Source organism: Erinaceus europaeus, chromosome 19 (genome assembly GCF_950295315.1).
Source record: "Erinaceus europaeus chromosome 19, mEriEur2.1, whole genome shotgun sequence".
Lineage (NCBI taxonomy): Eukaryota > Metazoa > Chordata > Mammalia > Eulipotyphla > Erinaceidae > Erinaceus > Erinaceus europaeus.
In genome coordinates this window covers 46,100,972-46,120,135 of record NC_080180.1, presented here as the reverse complement: position 1 = coordinate 46,120,135, position 19,164 = coordinate 46,100,972, and the positions used below count along the sequence as shown (strand labels likewise).

At 37.6% G+C, this 19,164-nt stretch overlaps 1 protein-coding gene across 4 annotated transcripts in view; it reads left to right on the top strand.

The window, feature by feature from the left end:
• GLRB (glycine receptor beta) overlaps positions 1–19,164 on the top strand; it is an 84,751-nt gene that overhangs the window by 27,888 nt on the left and 37,699 nt on the right. For all 4 annotated transcript variants that reach the window (XM_060178905.1, XM_007532060.3, XM_060178904.1 and 1 more), the window contains exons 3-4: positions 520–626; positions 4,632–4,699. In XM_060178905.1, coding sequence (XP_060034888.1) covers positions 520–626; positions 4,632–4,699 — 175 coding nt within the window. The remainder of the gene's footprint in view (positions 1–519; positions 627–4,631; positions 4,700–19,164) is intronic.

Below are 19,164 nucleotides of genomic sequence, written 5' to 3'. Positions count from 1 at the left end.
CAGCTCCCCACCTGCAGGGGGGGTCGCTTCACAAGCGGTGAAGCAGGTCTGTAGGTATCTATCTTTCTATCCCTCTCTCTGTCTTCCCCTCCTCTCTCCATTTCTCTCTATCCTATCCAACAACAGTGACATCAATAGCAACAACAATAATAATAACCGCAACAACAATAAAACAAGGGCAGCAAAAGGGAAAAAATAACCTCCAGGAACAGTGGATTCATGCACCGCCCAACAGTAACCCTGGAGGCAAAAAAAGAAAAAGAAAGAAAGAAAAGAGAAAAGAGAAAAGAGAGAAAAAAAGAAAAATATTTATGTAGTATAATACCCCATGCATTTGGTAAAATTAAGTGCTGGGATATATTTTGTTTCTAATTTTTATGATGAGTGACTTCTTACTATGCCTACTACTAGTTAGGCTGTAATTATGAGCTTATCTCAAAAAGCAGTAATTTCCTAATTAAGTTTATGTATTTCTGTTGGTTACTCATTGGGCCTATGTTTTATTTTATTACTTTTTAGACAGCAGTCAGCAGAAGACCTTGCCCGTGTACCTGCCAATTCAACTAGCAATATCTTGAATAGACTGTTGGTCAGTTATGACCCCAGGATAAGGCCAAACTTCAAAGGTTTGTGGGATTTTTTCCCTTCAAATTATCTTTGCAAATTCAGTAATGTATCTGCATAAAATCATTTGTGATATTCCAAACAATGAGTTCAACCTGGCATGTTGTGCTTAGATTCAGAGCAACTTAATGTCAAAATACTCAAAGACTTCAAGTAGATTCATGTAGTTCCCAGTTTGTTTCAAATAGAGGTAAATTGTGAATTAAGAGTGGTGCCTCAGTGATGAGTTTTTAAGTGTTTAGTTAGTGACTTAGCATCTCACTTCTGAATACAGATCTGGCCTTCATTCCTAGAGAGTGTTGTAATTTGTAGAATGTCCATATACCCGTTTTGTGATAAAAACTAATTCTCGTGACTTTTTAAAAAGTATCTGTTAATGTTTCATACTAATAAAAAGTTCTCTCTACCCTTTTGCTAAAAAAAAAAAAAAAAGCCAATATGGTTTTTTTAAAACTGTTACTTTGTTAGATACAGAAGACAGCACAATGGTTATGCAGACTTTTATGCCTGAGGCTTAGGGTCCCAAATTCAATCTTTAGCACTGCCATAAACCAGAGATGAACAGTGTTCTGGTAAGAAAGAAGAAACAAACAAAAAAAGAGAAAAGAAAGGAGAAAAAGAGAGAAAAGAGGAAAAGAAGAGGGAAAAGAAGGGGAGGGAGGGAAAGGGGAGGGGAGGGAGGGAAAGGGTAGTGGAGTGGGAAAAAGGAAAGGAGGAAGAGAGTTACTTTGTTAATAAAAGTGACTATCAATACCTTATTCTACAACATAAATTGCTTTCAGGCCAACAAAATAATAGATTTATCACACTTATCAGGAGCCAGTACTATACTTGCCATAAAAGGCACTAAAAGATTGTATAGTTATGCAAACTTTCTTTTACTTTCTCAAGTTTTATTTTGTCCTCTTGATTAATTAGAAAAAACATTTCATGGGGAAAAAAAAAAAAACCTTTTGGAAAAACAGGTATTGATGTAGGTATTAACATTGTAAAGCTTTTTTTTTTTTTAATAGAAAAAAAATGTCTGCAGCTGCTTCTAGTCAAGTGAAGTTATACAACTATGTTGTAAAAACAGGGGGGGGGGGGGGGGTTGTTCATTACCAGAACAGATTCGGTTACTTTCAACAACAGCCACAGTCTGGGTTGTCACATGTCTACCATATCTTGATTCACCACCTGGTTTTCATCAGTCAGTGGTTATATGACTAAAAGGCTAAGTCCACATTTTCCCTTTATTAGCCCAACCAGCAGCACACAATGAGTTAAAAACAGGAAGAAAGAAAGAAAGAAAGAAAGAAAGAAAGAAAGAAAGAAAGAAAGAAAGAAAGAAAGAAAGGGAAAGAAAGAAAGAAAGAAAGAAAGAAAGAAAGAAAGGGGAAAAGGAAAAAAGGAAGGAAGAAAGACAAAGAAATTTGCAATATTATACCTTAGTCTTACTCCATGAACTTTCAAATTATATTTAACAGTTCAGGCAAAAATCTTTATAATAAATCTATTTTATGTCTGATTAGCTTTGCCTTTCCATGAATTAAAAAATCAGAAGGGAGCATATGTAAGTGAAATTGATGAATATTGCTTTAACAATTAAAATAAGAATTTGAAATGACGATGAAATGCAAATAGGGAGTATTTTTAAATGATGTTTTTAAAAGAATAATGCACATAGTAGCTATGGGGAAGAGGACAGGACACAGAACTTTGTTGGTATATATTGAGTAACTATCCCCCTGCAATTCTATAATCTTGTAAACCACTATCAATAATAAAAAGTTAAAATATAAATTAAAAAACAATAATTCATATATTCTTAAAGTAAGTGCATTAGACTATTTTCTTATTCTTCTTATTAATGATTTACTGTTGATTTACAGAACTACAAGATAACGGGAACAATTTCACACGGTTTCCACCACCAGAGTTCTCTCTCCATTGGAAACTGCAGTGGTTCTCCCAAGGTCACAGATAGAGAATAACTATTATTTCTACAACTGTTTTTCTATCTATCTATATTTTGCCCATTTTTTTTCCTATGGTCCTACCTTCTCTTTTTTTCTAAGTCACACATACACCTATTACTACTTCTGAATGTCATTCCTTTTTTTTTTTTCTTTTCTTTCTTTTTTTCTTTCTTCTCTCTCTGGGTCTTGGTGGAATTCTGTTTCAGAGCCCTCTAGTCGTCTTCCCCTAACATTTCCTCCCATATAGGAGTAGGGACCAAAATTCCTTATAGGGTACATAAGGTGGGAGTTCTGGCTTCTGTAGTTGCTTCTCTGTGGATATGGACATTTTCAGGTTGATCCATACCCCCAGCCTGTTTCTATCATTCCCTAGTGGGGTAGGACTCTGGAGAGGTGAGATGACAAGACACACTAGTGAGAGGTCATCTGTCCAGAGAGTTCAGGATAGAATCATAGCAGCATCTGCAACTTGATGTCTGAAAGGCAGTAGGATATAAGACAGAACAAGAAAAGTGGGAAATATTGTGCATGTACAAACTATTGTATTTACTGTCGAATGTAAAACATTAATTCCCCAATAAAGAAATAAAAAAAAAACAGAAATGAAAAGCAAAAAAAAAAAAAAAAAAAGAACAAACTGTTTAATAAACAGGAACCAGAAAATAGGAATAGAGCAGGTGAGAAAAGGGATTATAGGGAGGTAAGAAGCTAGGCTTTAGGTATATTCCTAGGAGGCAAGACTTTAGTAATTTTTTGTCTGAGCTTAACAGTAAGCATGGAGATAGACTAAAAATATTGTCTGTGAAGATGTAGCCATAGTTGAGAATAGAACTAGAAAGCTAGATTAGAGCAGTTAGTAGTTTCCTAACTTAAAGAAAATATATAATAAACACAGTTAACCGTTTACCCAGGGCCCATATATATTTAACATAGGAGCCTGTATAACCTCCAAGTCCCTGTCAGTCTGAGCTTACACTTCATGGTCACTATGGAAACATTCTAGGCTGCACTCATTTCAGGACCAAACTTCTCACCAAATTTTTCTCAAGTGGTAGAGTAGGCTGACCCAGCCTTCCTTCAGAGTGTGGGCCAGTCCCTACCATTGCTACTTTATAGTGAGGGCAAGGTCCTATAGAAGCCTATAAGATGGTTTATGATGTTGTTCCTGATGGAGGTGACCAGCGATGGTCGAGAGAGGGATCTGTTAGAGGTCTAGGCTCATCATATCTATGAGGGAATCCTAGGACTCCCTGACTAGGGCCCCAGGTGATGGGATAGTCTAGTAGTGACCAAAGAGGCCACCATTAAGTGAGCCGGTCTTTTTCCCTTTTCTAGCTTTTGTAGTCCCTTCTTTAGCCAATGAGCTTAAACTTTCTCCCATCTGTTAAAGCACTGAGTGTTATTTGTTGTATCTAAACCAGTATTAGGTTTGTAGGGTCTGGCCTCAAGTTGGGGAGGAAATACACCTAGGATTTCAGTAGGGACTAAGTTAACCTTGAGTTTTACTGCATTTACTTGTTTGGTGATTCTACTAAAGGTTATCATAGAGACAACGATTGTCCTTAATTAACATATATTTTTTGCCAGTATATCTCTCGGTCAACTGTATATTGGGAGCTATATCTTACTTTCTTTTGTGTAGTTATTTGAGTAGATAAAGTGATGAAGTGAAGTGAAGTATGGGCTTAGAGAGGAGGCTGTCTAGGACTAAGTAATAAATATTTTATTGGAAAATGACGAATACATTTTAAAGTTAGTTATGTTTTCTTAGAGTCTTTGTAATCTAAGATATATTCCTGAGTATGCAGCATAAAATGTAAGTGAACTCACTTTTTATTTACATTATCCCTATGTAGGAAAATAAGTTAATAATAATTGTGAACACAATGTCCTGACCTCATGGACTGAAAAAAATGTGTGTGTATATATATATATATATATATATATATATATATATATGTTTATATATGAGTTTGATAAACCATAAAACATGAAGATTTCAATCAAGTTTTTTTAATTGCTATGTATATTTTTAATTTTTATTCATAGGTATTCCTGTTGATGTAGTAGTCAACATTTTTATCAACAGTTTTGGATCCATTCAAGAGACAACAATGGTAAGATCACAGATCATTAATGTTTTCAATTATCAAAATTTAACTAGAGGAAAAAGAAAGGAATATTAAAGCTGAGAAATGAGCTATTTAGAGGAAACTGCTTGTTCTCTTTTAGTAAAAAAGTATCCAGATTCCAAGGTTTTGCCAAATCTGAGATTTCAATGTACATGTAACTTTGCAATTACAATTCAACCTAAATATTGCCTTAAAACTTCACAGAGGGGGACTGGGTGGTAGTGCAGCAGGTTAAGCGGAAGTGGCAAAGTGCAAGGGTCTGAGTAAGGATCCCAGTTGGAGCCCCCAGTTCCCCACCTGCGGGGGGTGGGGGTCGCTTAGCAAGTGATGAAGCAGGTCTGCGGGTGTCTGTCTGTCTCACTCCCTCTCTGTCTTCCCCTCCTCTCTGGATTTCTCTCTAATAACAACAGCTATAATAATAACAATACTAACTACAACACGGACAACAAAATGGGAAAAATAGCTTCCAGGAGCAGTGGATTTGTAGTGCAGGCACCAAGCCCCAGCGATAACCCTGGAGGCCAAAAAAAAAAAAACTTCACAGAGTTGGAAGAATTAATATTCTCAATCTGAACAATTAATAAGATACCACCTGAGAAAAGGATGTATGCAATGGATATTTTGGGATACCCTTTTTTCCTTCCTTTCCTTTTCCTTCCTTCTTTTTTTTTTTTTTCCTGTTATGCTTATGTCACACACTTAAAAAACATTTAAGTGTTGACTGTTGGGTATTATTTTTCTTTTCTTCATCTCTGAAAGGATAATCTTAGTTTTTCTGTTATCTAATTTTGCAATGTTTGTAGTTACAAGCAAATAGAACATTTGATTCTCATAAGATAATGCAGTAGAACTCCCTGAAAAGATTATGTTCAAAGAGAAAAGGCCAGAGAAGGCTGCTGAAGAGTGGGAAAGAGTGACAGAGAGGAATAGAGGAGTTTGGGATGTGGCTTTTTCGGCAGAGACAGAGAATTAAATTAAGAAGGAAGGGGGAGATATAAAGAAAGATACCCACAGCCCTCTTTTCACTGCCCCCTGAAACTTCTCCTGCAGGCGAGGACCAGAGGGATTGAACCCAGGTCCATGAACATGGTAATGTGTGTGCTCTTGTGGGTGTGCCACCACCTGGCTGCCAGTCCCAGTTCAGGGCGCCAGTTGCTGGTCTAGCTTCACGGGCGGGAGACAGATGACGAGGGACTCATGGCTGAGCTGGGAAGCAGTATCTCGTTTATTAATCAGATACATTGCCTTTTTTGCATCTCTTCACCGGAAGTGGTAAGGGAAAGGAAATGACTAGGAGAGGAGGCCGAGTAAAATAAGTGCGCAAACAGAACATAGAGAGCTTCCATCTAACCAGTGGGGATTAAACCAATACCCTGCAGGCAGGGTGGGACCCAGGTAAAACAGTGATTATGTAAACTGACCACATCATAAGTAATTCAAGTGAACCTAATGTGATGATCAAAACAGAAGATCTTATAAGCAGAATTTAGAAGCATACCAACACCTGGCCTCGTATTATTGTTTTGTAGAACCATATTTTTAACCCCTGACTCATTCTTCTTTAAAAATATTTCTTTGTTTATTCATTCCCTTTTGTTGACCTTGTTGTTTTTTATTGTCGTTATTATTGATGTCGTTGTTATTGGATAGGACAGAGAGGAATGGAGAGAGGAGGGGAAGACAGAGATGGGGAGAGAAAGACAGACACCTGCAGTCCTGCTTCACCACCTATGAAGCAACTCCCCTGTAGGTGGGGAGCCGGGGGCTGGAACCAGGATCCTTACGCCAATCCTTGTGCTTTGCACCTGACTCATTCTTATTTATCTATTTGTCCAAGCTGGGATCTCATATATATGTGATATTATGGTTCTAGAGCTAATATTTGTTCTTCCTATCTTCCTTCCTTCTTTTCCTTCTTGCTTACTCGCTTGCTTGTTTGCTCTCCTGCTTGCTTTTTTCATTCAGATAGAGAGACAGAAAGGGAGAAGCATCACAACACTGCAGCTTCACAGAGTGCCATGTCTTCAACCTGGCCTGTGTTGGGTGGGGGGGGGGGGGCAGGCAGTGGCACACCCAGTTGATTGCCCACCTGACAATGCTCAAGGACCCATGTTCAAGCTCGCAATCTCCATCTCCAAAGAGAAAGTTTCATGAGTGGTGAAATTGCAGCAGGTGTCTCTCTCTCCCTCTCTCCCTCTCTCCCTTCCCCTTCCTTCTGGATTTCTCTCTCTGTTTCCAATAAGTAATAAATAAAATTTAAAAGAATGCTTAAATAAAAAGGGGTAGGGGAGATAGCATAATGGTTATGCAAACAGACTCTCATGCCTGAGGCTCCAAAGTCCCATGTTCAGTCCCCCTGCATCACCATGAGCCAGAGCTGAGCAGTGCTCAGGTGTTTCTCTCTCTCTCTTGATCTCTCTCTCAAAAAAAAAAAAGAATGCTTAAATAAAACAATAAACAAATAAAAGAGGTCATTGGAATCAAGTTCAAAATTCAGTGACTCTAGTTCACATGAATCACATAGATAGCCACACATTACAGATCACTAGAAGATAGCTTTGAACAAAGACATAAACTACCACAGGCTGCCATATATCTACTTCGGGAGGTGGTACAATAGATGGGTGTTGGACTCTCACGCAAGAGGTTCTGAGTTTGATACCTACAATCACACTTACCAATTACTCTCTGATTATCATCATCATCTTCTTCTCCTCCTCCTCCTCTTACTCCTCCTCTCCCTTCTCCTCCTTCTCCTACTCTCTAATATCTTAATATTTTTTAAAATAGATTACCATCTATCACTCAAAAGATTAGTGTAACACTCATTTAGTTTTGAAAGTGTGATTAAGCATTTCACTTATAAGACAAAAAGCTGTCGCAGGGCCAGGTGGTGGCACACATGGTTAAGCACACAGGCTACAGTGTGCAAAGACCCCAAGTTCAAGCTCCTGGTCCCCACCTGCAGGGAGAAAGTTTCATGAGTGGTGAAATAGAGCTTCAGGGGTCTCTCTGTCTCTCTCCCTTTCTTTCTGCCCCTCCCCTCTTCAATCCCTCTCTGTCTCTATCCATTAAGAAATAAATAAATAAATAAATAAATAAATATTTTTTTAAAAGGCTGTCACTTCTTTCAAGGTGAAATTTTAAGGGGATTTATTGGCATCTGTACTCTGTACCCTACTTTTCTTTCGTGCACTGCTAATTTGAAAATGCCACTGTTACAACCTGTTAGAAACGTCTCCACTCTGTAGTGCACATCAAAGCAACTAACACAAGGACCTTTCTTTTTCTTTCGCATTTGGATAAAACTGAGCGTGTGCCCTAGCTCAGTAGAAATAATTATTGTGGTGGTCCAGGAGATGGCGTAGTGGATAAAGCACTGGACTCTCAAGCATGAGGTCCCCAGTTCAATTCCTGGCAGCACATGTACCAGAGTGTTGTCTGGTTCTTTCTCTCTCCTCCTATCTTTCTCATTAATAAATAAATAAAATCTTTAAAAAAGAAATAATTATTGTGGTTTTTTTTTTTAAATCACGGAATACTTTCCAGATATCAAACACCTATACTTCTCCAGGCCCCATTAGTATTGCTTAATTGGATGGAGTTGAAAACACCTGCAAGGCGGGGGGGACAGAGAAGTTGGAAAAGAGAGAACTTTTCTTACAGATTATTTAAAGATTGTGATGGAACACTTCATAATTTCTGACATGATCATTGATTGTTCTCCAGCAGCACAGATTCATCACACAGCCAGCCCTAAGTACTTATTGCTGGAATACCATCCAAGGGTTCTCATCTTGAACACTGTGCCCAACTATTTGACTTTGATCTCTTAGCTTCATATCAGAGTCTTTTATGGCTACTCTGACTCACTTTGTGCCCTCTATTCAATTCAGGTCTTTCTTCTCTAGCATTACTTTTTGTTTTTTACTTAAGAGTGATTTATGTCAGAGAGCATTTTATTCTAGATCTAGTTCTACTTTAATTTCTCCAATACCTCCCATACTGTTTTCCTTAGTGCCTACAGTAATTTATATTCCTTTTAAAAAGTATTTATTTATTTATTGTATTTATTATTTATTTATTTATTTATTTATTCAGAGAGAAGTCAAAAGGCAAAGGGGAGACAGAGAGAGAGAGAGAGAGAGAAAAGAGTGCATCCCGTGAGTACCCATTCATTGGGGAAACTGACGAGATCCTTCCTAGCCGACTGAATCCACATGGATCCCAGTCGCTTTCAAAGCCAGAAACAAGCAGCTCCTGACAGCTTTCAACCTGATCTGTTGACTGGCTATGGAAGAAGGGCAAACGCTAGAAGAAGAAGAAGAAGAAGAAGTGAAAAGAGATACCCCATAGTATTGCTTCACCACTGATGAAGGTTTTCTATTTGGAGGTGGGGACTGGGACTTGAACCCAAGTTCTTTCAAACTGTAATGTATGTGCTTAACTTGGTGTGCCACTGCCTGGCCCAATAAATAAATATTTTTTGAGATTTTTTTTTTAAAAAAAGCTTTTCATAGATAGTTTATCTCTCTCCCTCTCTGTCTCTCCATCTCTCCCTCTCTGTCTCTCTCTGTCTCTCTCTCTCCCTCTCTGTCTCTCTCTGTCTCTCTCTCTCTCCCTCTCTGTCTCTCTCTCCCTCTCTATTTTACTCTCATTAGTGATTTACAAAATTACTATGTCAACAGTGGTACCGTACCATTCTCACGGCCACAGTTCTGAATGCCCAATCCCTCTGTTGTAAACCGCAGCAGTTTTCCTAAAGTTGCAGGTATGGATTAACTATTATTTACAATTTATATTCCCAACAGATAGAGTACATTGTGACTTTACCCACTCCTTTTGCAGACCACTCATTAATCTGACATTGCCAGGCTAGAACCGAACCAAGGACCTCACAGGAGCATGTACTGTGACCTGCTGAGCCATCTCTTTAGCTGTTTAGATCTGGTAACTTCTTTAGTCTAGACAACATTTTAAGTCCTTTCATTTTCTAATACACTATAAAGTTCTTAAGGTCAGGAATATTTCCTTATTATCTATAAAACACAGAAAATCGATACTTGGTATACAATGAAGATATAATTAATTTCTTATGCATGCTAATATTAACTGAACAAGTGAACAAATGAATTCTATTTACCTAGCACAAAGTGAGTCACAGTAGTTCTAAGAGACTTAGCAGAGCCATTTAGGCCAATGTTAAAATTGTTACTTGGCTAAATAACAGACTGAGTAATGTTATTAGTATAGTCTTAACTTTAGAAATTTTAGAAATCTTTATTCAGAGGAGCAGAATTATTCATTGATTGATTATTGTATTTTAGATAAAATTTGTATCTTTTTTAAAGCTTTTTAAAATATTTATTATTTATTCCCTGTTGTTGCCTTTATTGTTTTATTGTTGTAGTTATGATTGATGTCATTGTCATTGGATAGGACAGAGAGAAATGGAGAGAGGAGGGGAAGACAGAGAGGGGGAGAGAAAGAAAGATACCTGCAGACCTACTTCACTGCCTGTGAAGGGACTCCCCTGCAGGTGGGGAGCTGGGGGCTCGAACCGGGATCCTGATGCGGGTCCTTGTGCTTTATGCCACCTGCACTGAACCCACTGCACTACCGCCAAACTCCCAGAATTGGTATCTTTTTAGACAGAGTTGGAGAGGCACTGATTTCTTTAGTGGCTGTACCAACATGCATTCCCACGAAATAATTTTTCCCCACAATTTTCCTAACATGCATCTCTCACCGTTTTGAAAAATAGCCCTAGAGGTTATAATTTCTTACAACAAAAATAAATAAATAATCCCCATCCTCCCCACCCCCAATAAGAAGTCCAGCAAAATAGCTCACATGGATGCCTCACTGCTTTGCCATGTGCACGACCTCGATTTGGGTATGACCCTCCTCACAGTGAAGGCCGCTTTGACATAGTGATTTCTTTCCTTCTCTGTGTGCGTCTCTGTAACGTGCACTCAGCCAGGTATGCCACCACCCGGCCTGGCCCTCTGTGTGACTCTTTGTATTGTTCATTCTATTAACAAAAGACACAAACACATACACACACCAAAAAAAAAAAAAAAAATCCCAAAGAAGAGAAACAGAGATATTATATTTGTCTAAGTATAAGACCTAAGTTCATGGAAACACAATGTGAACCTTTTTTAGGTTTTGGGCCTATTTCTATATCACCTTGAATGCACCCAATATCCTCGGTACATTATAGCATCAGACTTATACTGGAATCTATTGGCTTTTGATGTTTTATAACTTAAAAAGAGTGAAAACTTAGACAAATAAAGCAGCAGTATTTTTCCTGGCAGAATAACTCTTGATAAGGGTGACTCTCTGGTAGGCATTCATATGCAAATAAATCTCATATTTTTTCCAATAGATTCTCATCCTAATGAATATATTTACAGCTTTATTGGTGGCCTGGGCAGAGGCCTTCTGTGCAGAGGCCTTCTGTTTATTGATAATCTCCTAAGAATTCCCCTCTAGAAAGAACTACTGCAATAAAAGAAGTCCTAAAATTTAGAAAGCTTCAGCATTCCCCACTGGCTTCCTCACACTTCAGAACTTTCTACCTCAAGCAGCAATCACTTATTTCAAAAAGCACAAGGCAGATTGTAGAACTAGGGGGTGGGGGAGAGAAATGTACTAAAAATAGCCACAATTCAGGTGGCAGACAGATGTAGTGCAACCTCTGAAGGGAGAGGTCAACCCATTCCTCCAGTGTATAAAGCTGGTTATCAAACAAAGGAGCCATGGAGGTTACAGGCCTTAGCACTGCTGTCAGGAAACCTGAATGAATTCTGTACGGAAAACAACCCTTTCTGGTTATTTCCTTTTGTTTTCTGCTATTCAGATACTAAGTATTGCTGGCGAAAGTAAACAGGAGCATCACATTTATTAACATAACCATAATTGTTTAGTAGAGGAAAAATTATAGCCATACTAGGATTCTTTAAGTTTCCTAACAATCCACAGTTAGGTTTCTTCAACTTGTTTTATGGTTTTATTTTTGTAGCATTATAGTCCCCATTTGTTAATATTTGTGAGTGCTCATATGTCTGCTACCTTCTACTTTTGTTAAGTTATCCTCATCACCACTGTGTAAGAGGTATTTACTAACATTAGTAGTAGTAGCACCAAAATCGTCAAATGAATATAATTATCCAACTCCAAATGGAATAGTCACTTCTACTTTGATCAGTTTAGATACTGCTCACTGCTTGTAACAATTGAAATAAGAGCATTCAAATCAGTGAGAATGGTTTATGAGAGGCTAGGTGGCATCTTTTCTCTGCAACACTTAAAAGATTTGTTGATTTTCCCATTCAGCCCTTAGCTTCAACTTAAGTCAGTGGGATTTTCATAATTGAAAATGTAAACTGTTGCACTCAAGGATGGAAATTGGGTACTATGGTTTATTGTGATGATCTATATACAGGCGCTCTGCCGCCACTGAAATGTGTACGAGCTCTTTCATGGAAATAAAAGCCTGTTCATACAAACCATTTTCTTTCTTTGGTTTAAGCATGCTTTGTAATTATGCTGAATTATTATTGCTTTATAATTCATGATCCTGTCAAATTTTCTATGCCTTTCTGCCGCATGATTTTTTTGTTTTTAATAATAGACTTCAACTTTTTGAGCACACAGGTGTACTTGGTAAGAAAAAAAAGCAATCACTTTTGGGGATCGGCTCTGAAAGTTTCTAGCAATTGCTAATTTATGTTCAGTTCTTTTTAAAAAATTGATATATTTTCTAACACACAGACTTAATTTTTTTTCCTTATCTTAATTTGCTGTTTGTAGTTGTTGCTTTTCTTACTAGCTTTCCATAATTTCATTTAATACAGAATAATAGTAGGCATAGCTTTTCAATTTTATAAATTTTATATTCAGTTTTCTCATTCGTATTCATTTAACTTGAGATATATGTAATCTGTCACACATATTTGAGGTTTACAAATCATTTTCCCCAAAAGGTGTCAATGCCCTAATTTCTGGAGCCTGTGAATATATTAATTTACAAAATAAAGTGGATATTGTATGGGTGATTAAGAGTTATCTTGTGATAAGGTAATTAGTATGACTATCCATGTGAGTACAACATAATCGCAAAGATCCTTAGAAGAGGGACACAAGAGGTAGAATTAGTAGTGCTTCCAGAAAGGGAATGTCCTTTTTTCTTTCCAGTCTCCCTATTTCTTGTCGTTCTTCCCCATCATGTCTTACCCACTTTAGGCCAATAATTTTCAGAAAGCAAGTGGTAGGGAGATAACATAATAGTTAAGCAAAAAGTCTTTCATGGTTGAAGCACCAGGTTCATTTCCCAGCACCACCATAAACCAAAGCTGAACAGTTCTCGAGGGGAGAGAGGGGAGAGAGAGAGAGAGAGAGAGAGAGAGAGAGAGAGAGAGGGAGAGAGAGAGAGAGAGACTGGGGAAATAGCATAGCTATTTATATAAATTTTCATGCCTGAGGCACCAGAGTCCCAAATTCATTCCCTGGAATCAGTGATCCAGAGCTGAGTGATTCTGTGATCAAAAGAATAATAAAATTTAAAAAGTGAGAGATAAAAAAGAAAGTAAAAGAGAAAGGGAAAGATACTCCAGCACCACAGCTTCCCCCAGTGTGGTAGGGGATGGGCTTGAACCCTATCACATGTGTGGTAAAGCAGTCATCCTCCCAGGTGACCAGTCATTTTACTTCTGGGCATGTTCTTTATACGCATTTCAACAAACTGCTGTCCTTACAGAGCAGTGGTTTGGTGCGGCACCATTTGACCACCTAGCAAGCATCTGTAATAAGAATGCAGTATTAGCATAGGCCTAGAAAGGCTTAAAGGAACATTAAGTAGTATTAAATACTATTTTAGCTAAATGTTTTTAACTTTATTATTTTATTTGATAGAACAGAGAAAAATTGAAAGGGAGCAAGAGGGACAGAGAGACACCCTCAGCCCTGTTTTCTTCTTCTTCTAGCGTTTGCCCTTCTTCCGTAGCCAGTCAACAGCGTCAACCCTGTTTGACCACTTGTGAAGCTTTTGTCCCTACTCATGGGGAGGATCAGGGGCTTGTGCCCAAGTCCTTGTGCATGGTAATATGTGCGCTTAACCATGTGCGCCACCAACTGACTCCTTAAGCTAATTTTTTTTTTAACATTTATGTATTCCCTTTTGTTGCCCTTGTTGTTTTATTGTTGTAGTTATTATTGTTGTTAGTGATGTTGTCATTGTTGGATAGGACAGAGAGAAATGGAGAGAAGAGGGGAAGACAGAGATGGGGAGAGAAAGATAGACACCTGCAGACCTGCTTCACTGCCTGTGAAGCGACTCCCCTGCAGGTGGGGAGCCGGGGGTTCGAACCCGGACCCTTACGCCGGTCCTTGCACTTCGCCCCACATGTTCTTAACCTGCTGCGCTACCGGCCGACTCCCAGCTAAATTTTTTTTTAAATGACCAATTGAGAAAAATACCTGAAGTGTAGCCTCAGAATTTGTTGGATTTTACTGCATTTCATTATAAAGTTTCTAACTTCACTAATTCCTAAATTTAAATGCTTTGAAGCTAGGTTTAAAGCAGTCTCTGCTGACAGAATTTTAATTACAGCACTGCCAGATGCTATGAGAGTTGATCTTTATTTCCATCATTATTTTTTTTTAACCGTAATGCAAAGAAACCAGAAATGTTAAATGCTGAGTTTGTGTGAATTAGATAAAACTTGTTAAGTAGCCAGGGCTATCCTAACAATGCAAAATAGAAATAGTTCCTGATACTGAACTATCATTAATGGAAAATCCATTTTAAATGACTTGTTGTGAAATATTTTATTGCCTTAAATAAATAGTTTAATTTGAGGGTTAATTGGTACTAGAAATTCGGAGAACATTCATTTTCCAGATAATGACTAGAGTGTGCTATTTGAGAAGAACACTGAGTAGTAGTTGTCACTAAGTTCCTTGAAAACAATTAAGTAGTTTCCCACTGATAAAAGAAGTCTATTTTGATGAGAATTTGTTCATTGAAAAATAAATGATAGAGTTATAATTATCATGACTGAATAATTGAAAATGAAAATAGGTTTCAAAGATATTTGTCTTAATAGAAAGCCTATTTGAAATGCCAGTAAGTCACAATTAGTTATGAAGGCTCATAAAAATTAACTAAAGCTTACTAATGAGCTTTTATCTTTTAATAAATGTTGAACCCAAAATATTAATTTAAATTATAAAGTTTTAAAATGTTCATAAAAGATACATAGGCTTGCTGCAACTTGAAAGGAATCAAAATAATAGGTAGCTGCATAACTAATAGCAAAACATATTAGACATACTTTTCATAATGAAATAAGATATAATGATCAAGAATTTTACAAAGAAGTAAGCAATTTTCAAGGCTTGTGTGTGTATGTATGTGTGTGTGTTGATCACCGTAGTACAAAACCAGAGTGCTACAAAACAAAATGCCATAAAAAAAGATTACAGAATAGTCTCAAGGTTTATTTGGTATATTGAGTTCATACTGTTGCTGTTGAAAACAGAAGAGTTCAGGAGATACTCAAAAGCATATTCTAGCACCATGGTGGTTCTATTTTTATTATTTCCACTTTATTAGACAACAGAATGTTTATTCTTTTCATATTCTGTAATCTTGCTTTTCGTATGCCATCCTACAAAAATTGTTTCTGCTAAAATCTTCATCTACTTTCTCATTAACTGAAACAGTTCAGCTTGACTATACTTGACCTCCTCTGGAACTTGCTACCATTAACCTTCGGTTTTGTGAAATCAGATTAAAAAAAAAACAACCAACTTTTATTTATTTCTTTATTGGTTCAATACAAAAGGAAATTGAGAGAGAAGGGAGAGATAGAGTGAGAGACAGTGAAAGAGAAAGACTTGAAGCACTACTTCACCAGCCATGAAGCTTTCCTACTGCAGGTAGGGAGTGGGGGCATAAGCCTGTGTCCTTGTGCGCTGTAAACTATGTGTGCTGGGGGCTGAGTGATGGCACACCAGCTTAAGGGCACATAGCACAGAGTGCAAGGACTGGCTCAAGGATCCTGGTTCCAGCCCTGGATCCCCACCTGCTGCGGGGTGGGGTGAGCAGTTCACCTCACAAGCAGTGAAGCCCATCTGCAAGTGTCTATCTTTCCCTCTCTATCTCCCCTTTCTTTCTCAATTTCTCTCTGTCCTAAAAAGAAAAGAAGTATGCTCAACTGGGTGAACCATGCCCCCCAAGGATGTTTTCTTCTTAAGTTTTTTTTAAAAAAAATTATTTATTTTATTGTATTAATGAGAATACAGAGAAAGAGAGAGATAGAGAGCGAGGGAGGGAGATCAGAGCATTTCTGAGCTCTGGTTTATGGTGGTGCTTCTTCTTCTAGCGTTTGCCCGGCTAGGAAGGATTGTCAGTTTCCCCAATGAATGGGTACTCACGAGATGCACCACGGGAAGGTCGATCCAATACATCCCTGGTGGTGCTGATGACTGGATCTAGGACCCTGGAGTCTCAAGCATGAGAGTCTTTTGCAAAACCATTATACTGTCTCCCCAGCCCATTCTTAGTTTTCTAAGATAGTTATTTAAATGTTTGTCCTTCTCAAGCTCATTATTATTATTATTTTGGCTACGAATAGTGGAGAAGCGCCTTGACTTCTTTTTTGCTAATATTTTCAAAGTTTGTGCTGTTGCATGTATCAGAATCGAATTCCTTTTCTTGACTGCCTAGTATTACATTATATGGATATGTCAAGTTTTTTCTTTCATCTATTGGTGGACACTTAGGTTCTTTATACCTTTTGAATATTGTGAACTTAGGTGGACAAATATCTGTTTTAGTTTATGCTTCAGTTCTTTAGAATATATTGCTAAGAGTGGAATTGCTGTGTCATGTGGTAATGCTTAACATTTTGATGACAAAGTGTAATTTTTAAAAAGTTAAAAACATGTCAGTGATTTATTTCACTCATTACTGGGGAGATTTGCAGGATAATAAAGCCAATTCAATGGAGAATTCAAGAGACTGAAGTGAAAGAAAGAATTCTGAAATTAGATTGCTTGATTAGATACAGACATGTTACTGTTCCACAGGGTAATAAAGGCATAATCCTTGGAAATATCTTTTCTACCTGACAGAAATTATTTGTATCTCTACCGGACAAAAACCCCTTGAAATTTAAGTCTTCTATAAGTTATACAATATGTATAGAATCTGGGGCCTAATCAATAGAAAATGGCAAATGCAGTGAAGTTACTTTTTTTTTTCAAGACTATTCCAACACCTAGATGAATTTGTTGGAAAATATTTTAGTATTGTCATCCAAAAGTCAGAACAACAGTGAGTTAGAAAATAAGGATTTTGTTGGCTAGGAAAAAAAAAAAAACCTCACGTTACAAATCATGTTTAACCTGAATAGGCTGGAGAGCAAGCGTCTAGAACAGAAATGGGTAAGGGTTTTTTTTTGTTTGTTTGTTTTTTCTATGTTAATGAAGAGATGCACAACCTAGAGGTCAAGAGGGTTCCATAGCATAGTCTCCACTGAGCAGCCTAAATTTGGGGGACAAATCAGTCAGAGGTAATTTTGACACAAATATACCAAAAAAAAAAAAGTTCCAGGGTGAGGTTGTCACATATTCCAAACTACAGGTCAGTGTATAATTTTTTAAAAATTATTTATTTATTTATTTATTCCCTTTTGTTGCCCTTGTTGTTTTATTGTTATAGTAATTATTGTTGTCATTGAAGTCGTTGTTGGATAGGACAGAGAGAAATCAAGAGAGAAGGGGAAGATAGAGAGGGAGAAAGATAGACACACTTGCAGACCTGATTCACCAATTGTAAAGCAACTGCAGGTGGGGAGCCCGGGGCTCGCACCGGGATCCTGATGGAGGTCCTTGCACTTTGTGCCACGTGCGCTTAACCCGCTACGAAGGAAAGGGGTTGCAGAGTTGTACTAAGTTTTCATTATTTAATTACAGAATGATATTATAAAGTTGCTGATAGTCAAATGATAGTGCAAGTATGATATTGAAACAAGCTTTGGGCATTATTTCTAATTTGGGGATATTTGTAAAAGCCTTAAATAATGCTGAAAGAACTTGTCAAGTATATGAGAATATCCCAACTGTTATTATTTACTTATTTCTACTTTATTATAAAGGAATTATGATAAACAGTTGTAACAAAATGCAATGAAATAGGTGATCTAGGATTTGATGTGTAACAGTTATACAATGATTATAATACCAAGATATGAGGTAAATTGTTAATTCAGTTGACTATAGGATTTGGCTTTCAGATTAAAGATGAAAACATAATGACCCACTTAAGTCTTACTCTGAATAGGAAAGATACAAGAGCATGAGAACATTTTCATAATAAGATTCTTGAATATATATATATATATATATTCTCAAAGTACTTAAGCATAATGAACACATTAAATAAAGCTGATAATATTACAGGAATATATGTAGAAACAAATGAAAAATAAATTCATAAAAAATTGACACTCTCCAGTAATAATCTTTGACCAGAATCAGGAGTCATTGCTTTGTTAAGAGTCTTATAAAAAGGTGCATAAGCGACCAGACTTCCCTGGACAGAGGACCCCACCAAAATGTCCTGGAGCTCTGCTTCCCCAGAGCCCCACCCTACTAGGGAAAGAGAGAGGCAGACTGGGAGTATGGACCAACCAGTCAATGTCCATGTAATTTACAGAAAATAGACCTTCCACCTTCTGCACCCCACAATGACCTTGGGTCCATATTCCCAGAGGGATAAAGAATAGGAAAACTGTCAGGGGAGGGGATGGGATATGAAGATCTGGTGGTAGGAATTGTGTGGAGTTGTACCCCTCCTATCCTACGGTTTTGTTAGTTTCTCCTTTTTTTAATTAATTAATTAATTAATTTAATTAAATAATGCCCAACCAAAAAAAAAAAAGTGCATCAGGGGGCCGAATGGTGGTGCATCTGGTTGAGTGCACATGTTACAATCTGCAAGGACCCAGGTTCGAGTCCCCAGTTCTTACCTACAGGGAGAAAGCTTCATGAGTGGTGAAGCAGTGCTGCAGCTGTCTCTCTGTCTCTCTTCCTCTCTATCCCTCCCCTTCCCTCTTGATGTCTGGCTGTCAGATTACTTATTTATCTTTCCGGTTTAGTGTCACTTGATTGAAGGAATGTTGACTTACAAGATTACTGTTGTGAGGTTTGCTTCCTCAGCACATTTCACTCTTCACCAAAATGTCATACTATTCCATCATAGGGAGTTTCACATGGGATAGAGAAAGGCAAAAGATGAAAGAGAAGCCATTGTTACAGGGAGACTATATGTCCCCCAAACTAATTCAGGGCAGTTGCCTTTTGGGGACTACTATAAAACCAATATTTAAATGGATTGCCTTGAATTAGACAGTGAACAATGCTCAGAAAAGAAA